This window comes from Heptranchias perlo, unplaced genomic scaffold (assembly GCF_035084215.1).
Source record: "Heptranchias perlo isolate sHepPer1 unplaced genomic scaffold, sHepPer1.hap1 HAP1_SCAFFOLD_1301, whole genome shotgun sequence".
NCBI lineage: Eukaryota > Metazoa > Chordata > Chondrichthyes > Hexanchiformes > Hexanchidae > Heptranchias > Heptranchias perlo.
In genome coordinates this window covers 7501-25585 of record NW_027138539.1, presented here as the reverse complement: position 1 = coordinate 25585, position 18085 = coordinate 7501, and the positions used below count along the sequence as shown (strand labels likewise).

The window sequence follows — 18085 nt, the reverse complement described above, 5'->3', positions numbered from 1 at the left end:
CACCATCAACATCCTGGGGGTCACCACTGACCAGAAACTTAATGGACCAACCACATAAATACTGTGGCTACAAGAGCAGGTCAGAGGTTGGGTATTCTGTGGCGAGTGACTCACCTCCTGACTCCCCAAAGCCTTTCCACCATCTAAAGGCACAAGTCAGGAGTGTGATGGAATACTCTCCACTTGCCTGGAGTGCAGCTCCAACAACTCTCAAGAAGCTCGACACCAAACAGGACAAAGCAGCCCGCTTGATTGGCACCCCATCCACCACCCTAAACATTCACTCCCTTCACCACCGACGCACTGTGGCTGCAGTGTGTACCATCCACAGGATGCACTGCAGCAAGTCGCCAAGGCTTCTTCAACAGCACCTCCCAAACCCGCGACCTCTACCACCTAGAAGGACAAGGGCAGCGGGCACATGGGAACAACACCACCTGCACGTTCCCCTCCAAGTCACACACCATCTTGACTTGGAAATATATCGCCGTTCCTTCATCATCGCTGGGTCAAAATCCTGGAACTCCCTTCCTAACAGCACTGTGGGAGAACCTTCACCACACGGACTGCAGCGATTCAAGAAGGCGGCTCACCACCACCTTCTCGGGCAATTAGGGATGGGCAATAAATGCCGGCCTCGCCAGCGACGCCCACATCCCATGAATGAATAAAAAAATACTGCTTTTCTATTCCTGCTGCCAAGATGGACAAGTTCACATTTTCCCACATTATACTCCCTTTGCCAAATTTTTGCCCACTCACTTAACTTGTCGATATCCCTTTGCAAACTCCTTATGTCCTCTTCACAACTTACTTTCCTACCTATCTTTGTGTCATCAGCAAATTTAGCAACCATACATTTGGTCCCTTCATCCAAGTCATTGATATAGATTGTAAATAGTTGAGGCCCCAGCACTGATCCCTGTGGCACTCCACTCGTTACATCTTGCCAACCTGAAAATGACCCATTTATGCCTACTCTCTGTTTAAGAACATAAGAAATAGGAGCAGGAGTAGGCCAATCGGCCCCTCAAGCCTGCTCCGCCATTCAATAAGATCATGGCTGATCTGATCCTAACCTCAAATCTAAATTCATGTCCAATTTCCTGCCCACTCCCCTTAACCCCTAATTCCCTTTACTTCTAGGAAACTGTCTATTCCTGTTTTAAATTTATTTAATGATGTAGCTTCCACAGCTTCCTGGGGCAGCAAATTCCACAGACCTACTACCCTCTGAGTGAAGAAGTTTCTCCTCATCTCAGTTTTGAAAGAGCAGCCCCTTATTCTAAGATTATGCCCCCTAGTTCTAGTTTCACCCATCCTTGGGAACATCCTTACCGCATCCACCCGATCAAGCCCCTTCACAATCTTATATGTTTCAATAAGATCGCCTCTCATTCTTCTGAACTCCAATGAGTAGAGTCCCAATCCACTCAACCTCTCCTCATATGTCCACCCCCTCATCCCCGGGATTAACCGAGTGAACCTTCTTTGTACTGCCTCGAGAGCAAGTATGTCTTTTCTTAAGTATGGACACCAAAACTGTATGCAGTATTCCAGGTGTGGTCTCACCAATACCTTGTATAACTGCAGCAATACCTCCCTGTTTTTATATTCTATCCCCCGAGCAATAAAAGCCAACATTCCGTTGGCCTTCTTGATCACCTGCTGCACCTGCATACTAACTTTTTGATTTTCTTGCACTCGGACCCCCAGATCCCTTTGTACTGCAGTACTTTCCAGTTTCTTGCCATTAAGATAATAACTTGCTCTCTGATTTTTCCTGCCAAAGTGCATAACCTCACATTTTCCAATATTGTATTGCATCTGCCAAATCTCTCCGCCCACTCACCCAGCCTGTCTATATCCCCTTGTAGGTTTTTTATGTCCTCCTCACTCTCTACTTTCCCTCCCATCTTTGTATCATCTGTAAACTTTGATATGTTACACTCGGTCCCCTCCTCCAAATCGTTAATATAGATTGTAAAGAGTTGGGGACCCAGCACCGACCCCTGCGGAACACCACTGGCTACTGGTTGCTAGTCCGAGAATGAACCATTTATCCCAACTCTCTGCTTCCTGTTCGATAACCAATCCTCCAGCCATGCCAGAATATTACCCCCAATCCAGTGATTCTTTATCTTGAGCAATAATCTTTTATGTGGCACCTTGTCGAATGCCTTCTGGAAGTCTAAATACACTACGTCCACTGGTTCCCCTTTATCCACTCTGTACGTTATGTCCTTAAAGAACTCAAGCAAATTTGCCAGACATGACTTCCCCTTCGTAAAGCCATGCTGACTTTGTCCTATTAAATTATGTTTATCCAAATGTTCCGCTACTGTCTCCTTAATAACAGACTCCAAAATTTTACCCACCACAGATGTTAGGCTAACTGGTCTATAATTTCCAGCCTTCTGCCTATTACCCTTTTTAAATAAGGGTGTTACATTAGCAGTTTTCCAATCTGCCGGGACCTTTGCCGAGTCCAGAGAATTTTGGAAAATTATTACCAAAGCATCCACAATCCCTACTGCCACTTCCCTCAAGACCCTAGGATGTAAGCCATCAGGTCCAGGGGATTTATCCGCCTTGAGTCCCATCAATTTACTGAGTCCCAATTCCTTAGTGATTTTAATTGTATTTAGCTCCTCCCCCCCGAGAGCCCCCTGTTTGTCCAGTGTTGGGATATTCTTAGTGTCCTCTACTGTAAAGACTGAAACAAAATATTTGTTCAGCATTTTTGCCATCTCCATGTTTCCTACCATTAATTTCCCGGTCTCATCCTCTAAGGGACCCTTAGCCACCCTTTTTCTTTTTATATAACTGTAGAAACTCTTGCTATCTGTTTTTATATTTTTTACTAATTTATTTTCATAATCTATCTTCCCTTTCTTAATCAGTCCTTTAGTTACTTTTTGCTGTCTTTTGAAGACTTCCCAATCTTCTATCCTCCCACTAAGTTTGGCTACCTTATATGTCCTTGTTTTTAGTCGGATACTATCCTTAATTTCTTTACTTCGCCACAGATGGCTGACATTTCTTTTGCACCCTTTTTTCCTCAGTGGAATATATATTTTTTGAAAGTTGTAAAATAACTCCTTAAATGAACACCACTGCTCATGTACCGTCTTACCCTTTAATCTATTTTCCCAGTCCACTTTAATCAATTCTGCTCTCATACCATCATAGTCTCCTTTATTCAAGCTCAGTATGCTTGTTTGAGAACCAACCTTCTCACCCTCTAATTGGATATGGAATGTAACCATGTTATGGTCACTCATTTCAAGGGGATCCTTAACTCGGACATTATAAATTAATCCTGGCTCATTACACAGGACCAGGTCCAAGGTTGCTTGCCCCCTTGTAGGATCAGTTACATACTGCTCAAGAAATCCATCCCTAATACACTCAATAAACTCTTCCTCAAGGCTACCCTGCCCAATTTGATTTGTCCAGTTAATATGATAGTTTCCTGTTAGCTAACCAATCCTTTATCCATGCTAATATGTTACCCCCTACACCATGAGCTCTTATTTTGTGTAGTTTAGCCTTTGATGTGTCATCTTGTCAAAAGCCTTCTGGAAATCCAAGTACACCACATCCACAGGATCCCCTTTATCCACGTTGCTTGTTACTTCCTCAAAGAACTCTAATAAATTAGTCAAACAAGATTTCCCTTTCACAAAGCCGTGTTGACTCTGCCTGATTGCATTGAGATTTTCTAAGTGCCCTGCTATAACCTCCTTAATAATAGATTCTAGCATTTTCCCTCTGACAGATGTTAAGCTAACTGGCCTGTAGTTTCCTGCTTTCTGTCTCCCTCCTTTCTTGAATAGAGGAATTACATTCACTATTTTCCAATCTGATGGGACCCTTCCAGAATCTCGGGAATTTTGGAAAATTAATACCAATGCATCTACTATCTCTGCAGCTGCTTATTTTAAGACCCGAGGATGAAATCCGTCAGGACCTGGGGACTTGTCAGCTTTTAGTTCTTATATTTTTTTCAGAACCCTTTCCCCGGTGATTGTAAATGATTTAAGTTCCTCCCTTTCACCTCTTGATTCACAATTATTTCTGGCATGTTATTTGTATCCTCTACAGTGAAGACGGACGCAAAATATCTGTTCAATTCATCCGCCATTTCCTTATTCTCCATTATTAATTCCCCAGACTCACTCTCTAGAGGACCAACACTCACTTTACTTACTCTTTTCCTTTTTAAATACCTGTAGAAACTCTTACTATCTGTTTTTATATTTCTGGCTAGCTTTCTCTCGTACTCTAATTTCTCCCTCATTATTTTTAGTCATTCTTTGCTGTTTTTTATATTCTGTCCAATCTTCTGACCTGCCACTAATCTTTGCGGAATTGTATGCTTTTTCTTTCAATTTGACACTATCTATAACTTCCTTAGTTAGTCACGGATGGTACGTCCTTCCCCTAGAGTCTTTCTTTCTCACTGGAATATTCTCAATGACTCAGCACCCACAGCCCTCTGGGATAGAGAATTCCAAAGATTCACAACCCTCTGAGTGAAGAAATTCCTCCTCATCTCAGTCTTAAATGGCCGACCCCTTATCCTGAGACTCTGCCCTCTAGTTCGAGACTCTCCAGCCAAGGGAAACAACCTCTCAGCATCTACCCTGTCAAGCCCCCTCAGAATCTTATATGTTTCAATGAGATCACCTCTCATTCTTCTAAACTCCAGAGAGTATCGGCCCATTCTACTCAATCTCTCCTATAGGACAACCCTCTCATCCCAGGAATCAATCTAGTGAACCTTCGTTGCACCGCCTCTAAGGCAAGTATATCCTTCCTTAGATCAGGAGACTAAAACTGTACTCAGTACTCCAGGTGAGGTCTCACCAAAGCCCTGTACAATTGTAGTAAGACTTCCTTACTCTTGTACTCCACCCCCTTGCAATAAAGGCCAACATGCCTTTTGCTTTTCTAATTGCTCGCTGTGTCAGCATGTTAACTTTCTGTGTTTCGTGTACAAGGACACCCAAATCCCTCCGAACACGAACATTTAATAGTTTCTCACCATTTAAAAAATATTCTGTTTTTCTATTTTTCTTGCCAGTGAATAACCTCGCTTTTCCCCACATTATACTCTATCTGCCACCTTCTTGCCCACTCACTTAACCTGCCTGTATCCCTTTGCAGACTCTGTGTCCTCCTCACAGCTTACTTTCCCACCTAGCTTTGTATTGTCAGCAAACTTGGTTACATTACACTCGGTCCCCTCATCTAAGTCATTAATATAGATTGTAAATAGCTGAGGCCCAAGCACTGATCCTTGTGGTACCCCACTAGTTACAGCCTGCCAACCTGAGAATGACCCGTTTATTCCTACTCTCTGTTTTCTGTCCTTTAACCAATCCTCTATCCATGCTAATATATTACCCCCAACCCCATGAGCCCTTATCTTGTGTAACAACCTTTTATGTGGCACCTTATCGAATGGCTTTTGTAAATCCAAATATATGACATCCACTGGTTCCCCTTTATCTACCCTGCTAGTTACACCCTCAAAAAACTCTAATAGATTTGTCTAACACGGTTTCCCTTTCATAGAACCATGTTGACTCTGCCTAATCACATTATGATTTTCTAAGTGCCCTGTTACCACTTCCTTAATAATTGATTCCAGCATTTTCCCGACGACTGATGTCAGGCTAACTGGCCTGTAGTTTCCTGTTTTCTCTCCCTCTTTTCTAGAATAGCGGGGTTACATTTCCTACCTTCCAATCCGCTGGGACCGTTCTAGAATCTGGAGAATTTTGGAAGATCACAACCAATGCATCCACTATCTCTGCAGCCACCTCTTTTAGATCCCTCGGATGTCGGCCATCAGGTCCAGGGGATTTATCAGCTTTTAGTCCCATTAGTTTCTCCAGTACTTTTTGTCTACTGATAATAATTACTTTAAGTTCCTCCCTCTCATTTACCCCTTGGTTCCCCACTATTTCGGGTTTGCTTTTTGTGTCTTCTACTGTGAAGACAGATACAAAATATTTGTTTAACACATCTGCCATTTCCTGATTCCCCATTATAATTTCTCCTGTCTCAGTCTCTAGGGGACCAACGTTTACTTTTGCTGCTCTCTTCCTTTTTACATACTTGTAGATGCTCTTACAATCTGTTTTTATATTTCTTGCTTGTTTACTTTCATATTCTATTTTCTCCCTTTTTATCAATTTTTTGATTGTCCTTTGCTGGTTTCTAAAACTCTCCCAATCTTCAGGCTTACTACTCCTCTTCACAACATTATAGGCCTCTTCCTTTAATCTAATACTGCCCTTAACTTCTTTAGTTAGCCACAGGAGGATCACTTTTCCAGTGGAGTTTTTATTCCTCAATGGAATGTGTATTAGTTCAGAATATTGAAATATTTCTTTTAATGTTCACCATTGTTTATCTACCGTCATATCTTTTAATCTAATTTCCCAATTTACCTTAGCCAACTCGCCCTTCATACCGATGTAATTGGCTTAGTTTTAGACTTAAGTACGTCATTCTCAAACTCAATGTGAAATTCTATCATATTATGATTACTCTTCCCCAGAGGATCCCTCACTGTGAAATTACTAATTAACCCTCTCTCATTACACAATACAAAATCTAAAATAGCCTGTTCCCTGGTTGGTTCTATGATGTATTGCTCTAGGAAACCGTCTCAAATACATTCCATGAACTCGTCCTCCAAACTACCTTTGCCAATTTGATTTGCCCAGTCTATATGAAGATTAAAATCCCCCATGATTACTGCATTACCTTTGTTACAAGCTCCTATTATTTCAAGATTAATACTCTGTCCAACGGTATAGCTACTGTTCGGGGGCCTATAAACTACTCCCACCAGTGGTTTCTGCCCCTTGTTATTTCTTATTTCCACCCAGACTGATTCTATTCCCTGATCCTCTGAGCCGAGATCCTTTCTCACCAGTGTCCTTATCTCATCCTTTATTATCAGGGCTACACTCCCCCCACCCCACTTGCTTTTCGAAACGTCAAGTACCCTGGAATATTTAGTTCCCAATCTTGGTCACTTTGCATCCAAGTCTCAGTAATGGCTCCAGGATCAAATATCCATTTATCTCTATTTGTGCCATTAATTCCTCTATCTTGTTACGAATGCTCCGTGCATTCAGATAAAGAGCCTTTAATTTTGACTTTTTACCATTTTTTCCTGCTTTGACCGCACTAGTTGATGCTCTATTATCGGTAAACTCTCTGTCCCTTCCTGCCACACTCTGTTTATCTTTACTCGAATCACTGCTCTGTGGCCTTGACTTTTCTCATTAGATTTCTAAATTTTTACGTACCTGACCCCTCCCCCCGCCCCCCCCCTCCTTTTTAGTTTAAAGCCCTATCTGCAGGCCTGGTTATTCGGTTCACCAGGACACTGGTCCCAGCCTGGTTTAAGTGGAGCCCGTCCCAATGGAACAGCTCCCTCTTTCCCCAGTACTGGTGCCAGTGCCCCATGAATCGAAACCCCAGTCTCCCACACCAATCTTTGAGCCACACATTTAACTCTCTGATCTGATTTACCCGATGCCAATTTGCATGTGGCTCAGATAATAATCCAGAGATCATTACCTTTGAGGTTCTGCCTATTAATTTAGACCCTAGCTCTTCAAACTGTCTCAGTAGAACCTCATTCCTAGTTCTCCCTACGTCGTTGGTTCATATGTAGACCACGACAACTCGATCCTCCCCCTCATGCTCCAAGCTCTTCTCCAGCTACGAGGAGATGTCATTAACTCTGGCGCCGACCGGGCAGGCAACACAGCCTTCGGGACTCTCGGTCGCGGCTGCAGAGAACAGAGCCTATCCCTCAAGGGGATATAGACAGGCTAAGTGAGTGGGCAAGAACATGGCAGATGGAATATAATGTGGGAAAATGTGAAGTTATCCACTTTGGTAGGAAAAACAGAAATGCAGAGTATTTTTTAAATGGTGATAGCTTGGGAAATGTTGATGTTCAAAGGGACCTGGGTGTCCTTGTACATGAGTCACTGAAAGCTAACATGCAGGTGCAGCAAGCAATTAGGAAGGCAAATGGTATGTTGGCCTTTATTACAAGAGGATTTGAGTACAGGAGCAAGGATGTCTTACTGCAGTTATACAGGGCCTTGGTGAGACCACACCTAGAGTATTGTGTACAATTTTGGTCTCCTTACCTAAGAAAGGATATACTTGCCATAGAGGGAGTGCAACAAAGGTTCACCAGACTGATTCCTGGGATGGCAGGACTGTCGTATGAGGAGAGATTGAGTAGACTAGGCCTGTATTCTCTAGAGTTTAGAAGAATGAGAGGTGATCTCATTGAAACATACAAAATTCTTACAGGGCTCGACAGGGTAGATGCAGGGAGGATGTTTCCCCTGACTGAGGAGTCTAGAACCAGGGGTCACAGTCTCAGAATAAGGGGTCGGCCATTTAGGACTGAGATGAGGAGAAATTTCTTCACTCAGAGGGTGGTGAATCTTTGGAATTCTCTGCCCCAGAGGGCTGTGGAGGCTCAGTCATTGAGTACATTCAAAACAGAGATCGATAGATTTCTAGATATTAAAGGCATCAAGGGATATGGGGATGGTGCAGGAAAATGGAGTTGAGGTAGAAGATCAGCCATGATCTTGTTGAATGGCAGAGCAGGCTCGAGGGGCCGGATGGCCTACTCCTGCTCCTATTTCTTATGTTCTTATGACTATACTATCCCCTCCCACTACCACATTCCTTTTCACTCCCCCCACTTGAATGGCCTCCTCTACCACGGTGCCATGGTCAGTTTGCCCATCCCCACAGGTAGCAAGTATCTCGTACCTGTTGGGCAAGGTCAAAGGCTGAGGCTCCTCCATCACTACAACCTGGGTCCCCCGTACCTGCCTGACTCGCAGTCACACCCTCCTGTCCCTGCCCACTGAATGAATCTAAACAACTACCTAATCTAAGGGGTGTGACTGCCTCCTGGATCAAAATGCCCAGGTCACTCTCCCCCTCCCTGATGCAATGTCGGCAGCTCGGACTCCAGCTCAACAATTCTGAGCCCAAGTTCCTCGAGTTGCAGACACTTCCTGTGGATGTGATTGCCGGGGATCTCGCTGGTCTCCACCCACTCCCACACACTGCGGTTACAACACACCACCTGCCCCGCCATCGCTGGTCTCCACCCACTCCCACACACTGCGGTTACAACACACCACCTGCCCCGCCATCGCTGGTCTCCACCCACTCCCACACACTGCGGTTACAACACACCACCTGCCCCGCCATCGCTGGTCTCCACCAACTCCCACACGCTGCGGTTACAACACACCACCTGCCCCGCCATCGCTGGTCTCCACCAACTCCCACACACTGCGGTTACAACACACCACCTGCCCCGCCATCGCTGGTCTCCACCAACTCCCACACACTGCGGTTACAACACACCACCTGCCCCGCCATCGCTGGTCTCCACCAACTCCCACACGCTGCGGTTACAACACACCACCTGCCCCGCCATCGCTGGTCTCCACCCACTCCCACACACTGCGGTTACAACACACCACCTGCCCCGCCATCGCTGGTCTCCACCAACTCCCACACGCTGTGGTTACAACACACCACCTGCCCCGCCATCGCTGGTCTCCACCAACTCCCACACACTGTGGTTACAACACACCACCTGCCCCGCCATCGCTGGTCTCCACCAACTCCCACACGCTGCGGTTACAACACACCACCTGCCCCGCCATCGCTGGTCTCCACCCACTCCCACACACTGCGGTTACAACACACCACCTGCCCCGCCATCGCTGGTCTCCACCAACTCCCACACGCTGTGGTTACAACACACCACCTGCCCCGCCATCGCTGGTCTCCACCCACTCCCACACACTGTGGTTACAACACACCACCTGCCCCGCCATCGCTGGTCTCCACCCACTCCCACACGCTGTGGTTACAACACACCACCTGCCCCGCCATCGCTGGTCTCCACCCACTCCCACACACTGTGGTTACAACACACCACCTGCCCCGCCATCACTGGTCTCCACCAACTCCCACACACTGTGGTTACAACACACCACCTGCCCCGCCATCGCTGGTCTCCACCCACTCCCACACACTGTGGTTACAACACACCACCTGCCCCACCATCGCTGGTCTCCACCCACTCCCACACACTGCGGTTACAACACACCACCTGCCCCGCCATCACTGGTCTCCACCAACTCCCACACACTGTGGTTACAACACACCACCTGCCCCGCCATCGCTGGTCTCCACCCACTCCCACACGCTGTGGTTACAACACACCACCTGCCCCGCCATCACTGGTCTCCACCAACTCCCACACACTGTGGTTACAACACACCACCTGCCCCGCCATCGCTGGTCTCCACCAACTCCCACACGCTGTGGTTACAACACACCACCTGCCCCGCCATCGCTGGTCTCCACCAACTCCCACACGCTGTGGTTACAACATACCACCTGCCCCGCCATCGCTGGTCTCCACCAACTCCCACACACTGTGGTTACAACACACCACCTGCCCCGCCATCGCTGGTCTCCACCAACTCCCACACACTGTGGTTACAACACACCACCTGCCCCGCCATCGCTGGTCTCCACCCACTCCCACACACTGTGGTTACAACACACCACCTGCCCCGCCATCGCTGGTCTCCACCAACTCCCACACACTGCAGTTACAACACACCACCTGCCCCGCCATCGCTGGTCTCCACCCACTCCCACACACTGTGGTTACAACACACCACCTGCCCCGCCATCGCTGGTCTCCACCCACTCCCACACGCTGCAGTTACAACACACCACCTGCCCCGCCATCGCTGGTCTCCACCCACTCCCACACACTGTGGTTACAACACACCACCTGCCCCGCCATCGCTGGTCTCCACCAACTCCCACACGCTGCAGTTACAACACACCACCTGCCCCGCCATCGCTGGTCTCCACCCACTCCCACACGCTGCAGTTACAACACACCACCTGCCCCGCCATCACTTGTCGAAACAGAATTTATTTATTTACTTCATTAGAGTTTTTAAATCTCTCACTAGTCTTAATTTTATTAACTAATTAATTTATGTAGTTTAAGTTATTGATTTAAGCTCTTAGTTAAACCCCTGCCCTAACTTAGAGAGAAAAAGACCAGTATTGCCCTTGTATCTGACGCTGGGTAAGGGTTGGATATTGTGCCTGTGTATCTGACGCTGGGTAAGGGTTGGATATTGTGCCCGTGTATCTGACACTGGGTAAGGGTTGGATATTGTGCCTGTGTATCTGACGCTGGGTAAGGGTTGGATATTGTGCCTGTGTATCTGACGCTGGGTAAGGGTTGGATATTGTGCCTGTGTATCTGACGCTGGGTAAGGGTTGGATATTGTGCCTGTGTATCTGACGCTGGGGAAGGGTTGGATATTGTGCCTGTGTATCTGACGCTGGGTACGGGTTGGATATTGTGCCCGTGTATCTGACGCTGGGTACGGGTTGGATATTGTGCCCGTGTATCTGACACTGGGTAAGGGTTGGATATTGTGCCCGTGTATCTGACGCTGGGGAAGGGTTGGATATTGTGCCCGTGTATCTGACACTGGGTAAGGGTTGGATATTGTGCCCGTGTATCTGACACTGGGTAAGGGTTGGATATTTTGCCCGTGTATCTGACGCTGGGGAAGGGTTGGATATTTTGCCTGTGTATCTGACACTGGGTAAGGGTTGGATATTTTGCCCGTGTATCTGACGCTGGGGAAGGGTTGGATATTTTGCCTGTGTATCTGACGCTGGGGAAGGGTTGGATATTTTGCCTGTGTATCTGACGCTGGGGAAGGGTTGGATATTTTGCCCGTGTATCTGACGCTGGGTAAGGGTTCGATATTGTGCCTGTGTATCTGACGCTGGGGAAGGGTTGGATATTGTGCCTGTGTATCTGACGCTGGGTACGGGTTGGATATTGTGCCCGTGTATCTGACGCTGGGTACGGGTTGGATATTGTGCCCGTGTATCTGACACTGGGTAAGGGTTGGATATTGTGCCCGTGTATCTGACGCTGGGGAAGGGTTGGATATTGTGCCCGTGTATCTGACACTGGGTAAGGGTTGGATATTGTGCCCGTGTATCTGACACTGGGTAAGGGTTGGATATTTTGCCCGTGTATCTGACGCTGGGGAAGGGTTGGATATTTTGCCTGTGTATCTGACACTGGGTAAGGGTTGGATATTTTGCCCGTGTATCTGACGCTGGGGAAGGGTTGGATATTTTGCCTGTGTATCTGACACTGGGGAAGGGTTGGATATTTTGCCCGTGTATCTGACGCTGGGGAAGGGTTGGATATTTTGCCCGTGTATCTGACGCTGGGGAAGGGTTGGATATTTTGCCTGTGTATCTGACACTGGGTAAGGGTTGGATATTTTGCCTGTGTATCTGACACTGGGGAAGGGTTGGATATTTTGCCCGTGTATTTGACGCTGGGGAAGGGTTGGATATTGTGCCTGTGTATCTGACGCTGGGTACGGGTTGGATATTGTGCCCGTGTATCTGACGCTGGGTACGGGTTGGATATTTTGCCCGTGTATTTGACGCTGGGGAAGGGTTGGATATTGTGCCTGTGTATTTGACGCTGGGTAAGGGTTGGATATTGTGCCTGTGTATCTGACGCTGGGGAAGGGTTGGATATTTTGCCCGTGTATTTGACGCTGGGGAAGGGTTGGATATTGTGCCCTTGTATCTGACGCTGGGGAAGGGTTGGATATTGTGCCTGTGTATCTGACGCTGGGGAAGGGTTGGATATTGTGCCTGTGTATCTGACGCTGGGGAAGGGTTGGATATTTTGCCCGTGTATCTGACGCTGGGTAAGGGTTGGATATTGTGCCTGTGTATCTGACGCTGGGGAAGGGTTGGATATTGTGCCCGTGTATTTGACGCTGGATAAGGGTTGGATATTTTGCCCGTGTATCTGACGCTGGGGAAGGGTTGGATATTTTGCCTGTGTATCTGACACTGGGTAAGGGTTGGATATTTTGCCTGTGTATCTGACGCTGGGTAAGGGTTGGATATTTTGCCTGTGTATCTGACGCTGGGTAAGGGTTGGACATTGTGCCTGTGTATCTGACGCTGGGTAAGGGTTGGACATTGTGCCTCTGACCAGCGTTCAGTCTAACCTGTTTTTGTTCACTCAGAGAGAGGCCGTCTGTTGACATTTGGCTGTAACAAGTACGGGCAACTTGGAGTGGGAGACTACAAGAAACGCGATGGTATCAATGTGCTGCTTGGGCCACTTGGAGGGAAGCAAGTAACCAGAGTGTCATGTGGAGATGGATTCACCATCGCATCCACTGATGGTATGTGGCACATCGGGTATGAGAGATCTGTTGTTATAAATACACAGTTCGAAAATTTGAGTGTTCCAATAGGGTCCTGTGACAGCTCTAGTGTTGGAGCAATGGACTCCCATTGAGAGGCTATGGGCTACAGTGAACAAAGAGGAGGAGCTCTGAGCGACCCGGATAAAAGGGTAGGTTAATCGGGGTAAGTAAACAGTAAGTAACTTAATAATTATCGAGCATCTAAAGGGAGTTTACAAAAAAAAAGTTTCTAAATATAATGGAATGGCTGCTGAGACCCATTGCCTGTAATTCCTGCACCATGTGGGAACTTCAGGATGCTTCGTGTGTTCTGGTGGGCCACGTGTGCAGGAAATGCCTCCAGTTACCCGAGCTCAAGCTGAGGGTTTCTGAGCTTGACGGGCGGCTGGAGTCACTGCAGAGAATAAGGGAGGTTGAAGGTTTCTTGGATCGTTCATTCCAGGAGGTGGTCACCCCGCAGACACAGAGTTCAGGATAGCGAGTGGGTGGTCATCGGAAAGGGTAGGAAGAGGCCGGCAGTGCAGGAATCTTCTGGGAGTGTAGCCACTCTCAAACAGGTATCAGCATCGAATACCAGTGAGGGTGGCGACACCTCGAAGGAGTGCAGTCCTGAGCATGGCACCATGGGGAAAGGACTGTGCAGGGGGCACAGTGAAGTGTAGAAGTGCAGTAGTCATAGGGGATTCGATAGTCAGGGGGACTGACAGTCGTTTCTGTGAGTTCCGCATGGTCCCATCACTGAGAGGGTGTAGAACATTCTGCGGGGAGAAGGGGAAACAGCCAGAAGTCGTGGTTCATGTGGGTACCATCGACATAGGAAAGAAAAGGGTTGAGGCCCTGCGGTTAGAGTTTCAGGAACTAAGGAGGAAGTTACAAAGCAGGGCCTCAAAGGTACGAATCTCTGGATTACTCCCAGTGTCACCCACTAGTGAGTATGGAAATAGGAAGATAAGGCAGGTTAATGCACGGCTCGAGACATAGTGCAAGAGGGAGGGCTTCAGATTCTTGGGGCATTGGGACCAGTTCTGGGGCAGGAGGGACCTGTTCAAAATGGACGGGTTGCATCTCAACAGAACTGGGACCAATGTCCTCGCGAGGAGGTTCACTAGTGCTATGGGGGAGGGTTTAAAACTAATTTGGCAGCGGGATGGGCACCAGAATATAGCAATAGAAAGGAGAAACAAGGTAACAAAGGATTGGGAGAGACAGATAGCACTAGAGCAAGAAATAGTACTGTATTAGGTGGGATCAGACTAAGAGAGAGTACAGGAAAGTCTAAGACAGGTTTGCAGTGCATGTGTGTAAACACACGAAGTGTGGTAAACAAGGTTGGTGAGCTGCAAATAGCCACATGGGAATATGATGTCATGGCGATAACGGAGACCTGGGTCAAAAAAGGGCAGGATTGGAGACTAAATATTCCTGGATACAAGGTGTTCAGGAAAGATAGGGAAGGAAAGATAGGAGGAGGGGTGGCAGTATTGATTAAAGAGAATATTGCAATGCTGGAGAGAGAGGATGTCCTGGAGGGGTCAAGGACAGAATCTATTTGGTTAGAGTTAAGAAACAATAGAGGTGCCATTACACTACTGGGTGTATTCTACAGGCCACCAACTAGTGGGAAGGAGATAGAGGAGCAAATTTGCAGGGAAATTACAGAGAGGTGCAAGAACTATAGAGTAGTGATAATGGGGGACTTCAACTATCCTAATATAGACTGGGATAGTAATAGTGTAAAGGGCAAAGAGGGGGAGGAATTTTTGAAATGTGTTGAGAACTTTCTTGACCAGTACATTTCCAGCCCACGAGGAAGGAGGCATTGCTGGATCTGGTTCTGGGGAATGAGGTGGGACGAGCAAGTGTCAGTGGGGGAATATTTAGGGAACAGTGATCATAGTATCATAAGGTTTTGATTAGTTATGGAAAAGGACAAGGAACAATCTAGAGTGAAAATACAAAGAGCTGGCAGGGCTCGATGGGCTGAATGGCCTCCTGCGCTGTAAGCATTCTATTTCTATGATTGTATGATTCTATTGGGCTTCATTTAGAGGTGATAATTCACCTGGTCTCCGCTACATTTGACCCATGTGCTGTCCATTGTTGGGCTCCACTTGTTGTGAAGTGGGTTGTTGAAGGACGCAGTGGTTCTCTGTGTGAGAGTTCGCCTGGAATGATTAAACCTTACCATTGTACACTGTGCAGTTGTGGAACAGTTGTTGTGCATGACCTGTGAAAGTGTTGAACTTTAACTCTCTGGAAGGTCTTGTTGCCATGGTGTGGGCTAATGATAAACACCTCTGCCCATTGTCTCTCCCAGATAACCAGATCTTTGCCTGGGGTAATGGTGGGAACGGCCGTCTTGGAATGACGGTCACAGAGAAAGGTTTTGGTTCTGAAATCTGCACCTCGTGGCCTCGGCCGATTTTTGGGTCTCTTCACAATGTCTCGGACTTGTCCTGCCAAGGCTGGCACACCATTCTGATCGCGGGTGAGTACCCCCATCTCTCCTGAAGGTGCTGACTCTCACTGGGGTACAGGTCCCCTCCTCTCCTGAAGGTGCTGACTCTCACTGGGGTACAGGTCCCCTCCTCTCCTGAAGGTGCTGACTCTCACTGGGGTCGGGGTTTGAGGGGCACCGACTCTCACTGGGGTACGGGTCCCACAGACACTGACTCTCACTGGGGTACGGGTCCCTCGGGCACTGACTCTCACTGGGGTACGGGTCCCTCGGGCACCGACTCTCCCTGAGGTACGGGTCCCTCGGGCACCGACTCTCACTGGGGTACGGGTCCCTCGGGCACCGACTCTCACTGGGGTACGGGTCCCTCGGGCACTGACTCTCACTGGGGTACGGGTCCCTCGGGCACTGACTGTCACTGGGGTACGGGTCCCTCGGGCACTGACTCTCCCTGGGGTACGGGTCCCTCGGGCACTGACTCTCACTGGGGTACGGGTTCCACGGGCAGTAGCAGCACTCTGACACCTTCTCCTTTATGTGAGTCCAGACAGTGAGATGTTGTCAGGTTGTTTGAGCACAGGGAGCCAGTCCTGTGGCCAGCTGATGGGCAGCAGGAGTGAGTGAGTGAGTGAGTCACGATTCAGAGTGTGAGGGACTCTGGTTCCCTAACCCAGGGGTGCTGCTTTGGGTTGAATCACCCTGACTGATGGTGCTGGGACTCCTGGTGTGAAGAGCAGCGTTACTCCCTGTGCTGTCACCACTGCATCGCTTTCTTTGAGAAGAAAGTGTTTTAAGCTGCAGGAAGGGATGTTTCACTTACCATCTCTCCAGAGCTTGTCTCTAATCCCCGCACCCCAGTGAAAGAACAAACTCCCATTTCTACTGCGCTTTTCACCATCTCAGGATGTCCCAAAGCTTCACAGCCAATGAGATATTTTTGAAGTGTAGTCACTGTTATAATGTAGGAAACACGCAGCCCATTTGTACACAGCAAGATCCCACAAACAGCAATGTGATAATGACCAGATCATTTTTTTAGTGATGTTGATTGAGGGATAAATATTGGCCCAGGTCACCGGGGAGAACTCCCCTGCTCTTCCAATAGTGGCCATGGGATCTTTTACATCCACCTGAGAGGGCAGACGGGGCCTCAGTTTAATGTCTCATCTGAAAGGCAGCACCTCTGATAGTGCGGCACTCCCTCACTGGGAGTGTCAGCCTGAATTATGGGCTCAGGCCTCGAGTGGGACTTGAACCCATGACCTTCTGACTCAGAGGCCAGAGTGCTGCCCACCCTGCCACGACTGACACTGTACTGCTGCTTATATGAGCTCCCAGAGTGTGCAGGGTTTGCACAATAAAAACTGACCTTCCTTGACTGGATGTCATTCTGGGACTGTCCAGTATCCTCGGGTCACCACGATGACTGTGGTCAGCCTCCCAGTGCAGGGGGCCAGTGTTCTCTCTGGTAAAGATGCTTTGGCCCAGCTCATACATGTTCCTGTTTCTGTTCTGAGCAATCTCGGGAATCAAACCCTCTGTCTTCTTATTCCAGAAATTGTGTTTGTTTCGAAAACCATTCGATCCAACAGCAGTGGGCTGTCTATTGGAGCTGGTGAGTGTGAATGAAGTGCATCACAGATCTTGGCTACATTCACAACTGTGTGTTTGTGTCAAAGTGTATTTGTGTATAGGCGCAATGTGTGTTTGTGGGACTGTTTATTTGTAATCGTGTGTGTGTTTATAGGGGTGTATACATGCGACAGGGTCAGCTTATGTGCTTGTAACATTGTATGTATCATTTAGCACTGCATCACTGCGGAGTGTGTGCGTGTGTGTGTGTGTGTGTGTGTGAGACTAACTGTGTGTGTGTGTGAGACGAACTGTGTGTGTGTGTGAGACTAACTGTGTGTGTGTGTGTGAGACGAACTGTGTGTGTGTGTGTGAGACTAACTGTGTGTGTGTGTGAGACTAACTGTGTGTGTGTGACTAACTGTGTGTGTGTGACTAACTGTGTGTGTGTGACTGACTGTGTGTGTGTGACTGACTGTGTGTGTGAGACTGACTGTGTGTGTGAGACTGACTGTGTGTGTGAGACTGACTGTGTGTGTGAGACTGACTGTGTGTGTGAGACTGACTGTGTGTGTGAGACTGACTGTGTGTGTGAGACTGACTGTGTGTGTGAGACTGACTGTGTGTGTGAGACTAACTGTGTGTGTGAGACTAACTGTGTGTGAGA

At 47.8% G+C, this 18085-nt stretch overlaps 1 protein-coding gene across 1 annotated transcript in view; it reads left to right on the top strand.

Moving 5' to 3' along the window:
- The window catches only part of LOC137308410 (serine/threonine-protein kinase Nek9-like), a gene marked incomplete at both ends in the record, with an annotated part of 41493 nt that overhangs the window by 16517 nt on the left and 6891 nt on the right, over positions 1 to 18085 (top strand). Inside the window, 3 exons of the mRNA XM_067977148.1 lie at positions 13203 to 13364; positions 15706 to 15876; positions 17402 to 17461. Of these exons, the coding sequence (XP_067833249.1) occupies positions 13203 to 13364; positions 15706 to 15876; positions 17402 to 17461 (393 nt within the window). The remainder of the gene's footprint in view (positions 1 to 13202; positions 13365 to 15705; positions 15877 to 17401; positions 17462 to 18085) is intronic.